We start from the raw sequence: 3,045 nt of genomic DNA, 5'->3' as shown, positions 1-3,045 counted from the left end.
TTTTAAGAAGAAGAAACAGACACCCAGGGAGGGATGGGAGGACGGCACGCCGCCACCCCACAGGGATTTTAAGGAGAGGTGTGTGGTGCGCTATCCGTCGCCCACCCTAGGGAGTCTGCCTCTTCCTATCTCTCTTCGCAGCCTCTCGCCGATTCTCGCTGCAACCTTCATGCCACCTCGCGGTCGTCCCACCCTCGTCTTTTTTCTTTCTTAGAAAGAAAGAAAGAAAACAGACAACCCAAGGGAGGGATGGGAGGACGGCACGCCGCCACCACACAGGGATTTTAAGGAGAGGAGTGTGATTCTTTCTTAACACAGCTACACCATCAACTGTTTTTCTTGAATCACACTTTTGTGACAACCAACACTTTTGTCAAGTTGCCGGCGGGCACTCGCACGCGCGGCCGCCATCGCGGCGTAACACTGGAGGCATGCTCCCGCAGCCGCCTCCGTTCGCGCCTCCGTCTCCACCCACGGCGCCGCTGCCTCGGCCGCCTCCGTTCGCCCCTCCGTCTCCACCCTCTGCGCCTCGGCCGCAGCCGCCTCCGTTTGAGCCGCCGCCGCCGCCTTTGCCGCCGCCAACCCCTCCACACCCTCGCCGTCCTCCAGCGCCGCCGCACCCGCCCTTTCCGCCGGAGAGCCGCTGCGAAGGGTGGTGCACTGCGGTGTACGAGTCCAGCCACTGCCGACACGCCGCGTGCAGCGCTTGCCCATTCTGCACAGACCTCTCCGAGCCGTGCTCATCATGGTGTGACCCTCAATACACTGTCCGCCACTGCAGTCATGACGACTGCTTTGGCTGCTCCTACTGCGTGCCACAACCACCCGCGCCGCCAGAACCACCGACGCCACCACCGCTGCCGCCTTCGCCAAGACCACCGCCGTTTGATCCGCAACCAAGTTCAGCGACAACCTTGCAGCCAGCAAGGGCAGTCTCCTCTTTGGGGGCGCTTTTCGAGGGATCTGTAAGACGCGGCGACGCAGCAGATCGCGCAGCGAGTGCTCCCGTCGTCGGGGTTTCCTTGGGCTTGGTCGGAGTTGGCACTGCGGTTGGCGCCGCCCTTTGGAGGCGAAACATGAGGGGGCGCGCGGCGGCCAGGAGGCGCGCAGACCGCACCAGTGGCACGGGGATATACAGCCTCAGCCTCGACCGTGCCTACAGACGCTTCGTCGGCGGGGACAGCGCCGGTAGCCGATGCGTGGGCGCCGCCAGGCAGCATGAGCTGGCCGACGCCCGTGCAGCATCATAACACCATGGCTTTTCGTTATGTAAAGGATTCAGGGGGTCCCGACTCCCGTCGCGGTACCAAGCATGCGGAACCGACCCCAATTCAGTGCAACAGTGCAACAGTATGTGTATGATGAGAACGAGCGCGGGGAAGGAGCAGATATGTGGGGAAGGACACAAGGACAGGCTCAGGGGGGGGAGCTACCCACAGAAAGCACACAGTGCACACAGACACAAGCACACAGAGATCACACAGACGCGTACAGTTTACGAGCATTGACGAAAAAAAAACTGTTCAGTTTTCAAAGGCAAAACACGACGCTCTGCGGTTGGTGCACCCCTCACACTGACACATTCCCCTCATCCCTTACCCTTGGCTGAGCACATCTACCTGCGAGCTAGTCTCTCCGCATTCTCTCCCCTAGTCATCCGCCCGCGCCGCGCGCCATCTAATGGGCGTCTAGTGCAGCCACTGACGGCACTATTCCAAAGGAGCGGTCGATGCCTCGCCTAGAGTTCGGGTGGACTTGCGCACTGCTTAGCCCTGAGGGGGGAGTGTGTGTGAGGTGGTGTAATGTTGTCCCGTTTCAGGCGGCAGGTCAGGGGATTAGCCGGGAGGATTCGGCAGCTCAGCCGGGGGCTGAGCGTCTGCAGGCAGCCTTCCGCTCGCGCCGAAATTCACAGCCCTCCCGGGCCGACGGGGTGCTCCTTGGATCGGGCCCCGCTCCCCGCTTTTCCTGTACCTGGACTGTCCGGGTCAGGAGGGTGAGAGTATTGGGTGGGCGAGGGAAGTACATCTGGCGGGTGGCGATTGAGGGACAGCAAGAGGGCTGATTGGGGGGTCAATGGGCGCGCGGGCGGCGCTTCGTGGTCCGGATTTTTTTGCTGTGCGAGTCGAGTTCGTGGCCGGTGCGCGGGAAACTCGCCGAAAACCCGCGCAGCCGGCCGATTGTACGACCGAGGTCGCTGATTGTACGACCGAGGTCGCAGAGCCTTGGCGACGCGACGCGCACGTCGCCAAGGAGTTCGTAAAATGTCAGAGTTTTTTCTACGAGCATTGACGAAGAGCGCACCTCAAGCAGGCGGGGTGTGCAGCGCTCTTTTTTATTTAGACCGCTTTCGAGAGAGGAACAAACACACATACATTTAACATTTTGCGCAGCGCATTGTGTGAGCGTGGACCGTGATAAAGTGATATCTGTGTGTCGCGCATGACCATGGGACATGCGGGTACAATGGGGGACCACCACAGACAGGAGTGGAACGAGCCGTCTCGCGCGCCATCCACACCGTCCCCCATGCCGCCCCCGCCACGAGCAGCGCGTCCAGACGTCCGCCACAGTTCGTCCGCCGCCGTCGAGCGGCCCTCCACCACCCTCGACCACCCAGCCTCGTCTCGGGCTGTGCTGGCGGGGCTACGGCGCGCGCCCTCTCCGCTACGCCTTCCACTCGAACTTGTCCTCCTCCGCCTCCCACTCGGGCGCAAACTGGCGCATCGAGGCGGCGCCGACCATCACGTCCGCCGTCTTCTTGAGGCGGCGGAAGACGGAGTGCTGCACGTACGGCACGCCGTGCTTCTCGCAGATGGCGCGCAGCTGGGGCGCCGCCTTTTGGTACGAGAGCATCGACAGCTGCGGCCAGAGGTGGTGCTCAATCTGGTAGTTGAGCCAGCCGTGCATGAAGTCGTTGGCGTCCGCGGTGATGCCGTGGACGGGGCGTGCGGTCCCGTCCTTGCGGATGCCGTTCGAGGTGCGGAAGTTGACCGAGGTGATGACCTGCCGCATGAAGAAGGAGGGCGACTTGGGCGTCACCTGCGG

General features: G+C 62.5%; 1 protein-coding gene across 1 annotated transcript; it reads right to left on the bottom strand.

The window, feature by feature from the left end:
* Positions 1–2,334: 2,334 nt before the first annotated feature.
* EMIHUDRAFT_438795 (hypothetical protein) lies at positions 2,335–3,036 on the bottom strand. Its single transcript, XM_005758554.1, has one exon. It carries the CDS (start codon positions 3,010–3,012, stop codon positions 2,665–2,667), a length of 348 nt encoding a protein of 115 aa, XP_005758611.1. The 5' UTR covers positions 3,013–3,036; the 3' UTR covers positions 2,335–2,664.
* Positions 3,037–3,045: the final 9 nt, after the last annotated feature.

The sequence above is a fragment of the Emiliania huxleyi genome (genome assembly GCF_000372725.1).
Source record: "Emiliania huxleyi CCMP1516 unplaced genomic scaffold EMIHUscaffold_86, whole genome shotgun sequence".
NCBI classification, from domain to species: Eukaryota; Haptophyta; order Isochrysidales; family Noelaerhabdaceae; genus Emiliania; species Emiliania huxleyi.
This window is presented reverse-complemented; position numbering and strand designations above follow the sequence as displayed.

Bases quoted from the DNA above. Each gene is read 5' to 3' on its own strand.
- EMIHUDRAFT_438795 (XM_005758554.1), bottom strand. From the start codon at position 3,012: ATGCGGCAGGTCATCACCTCGGTCAACTTCCGCACCTCGAACGGCATC.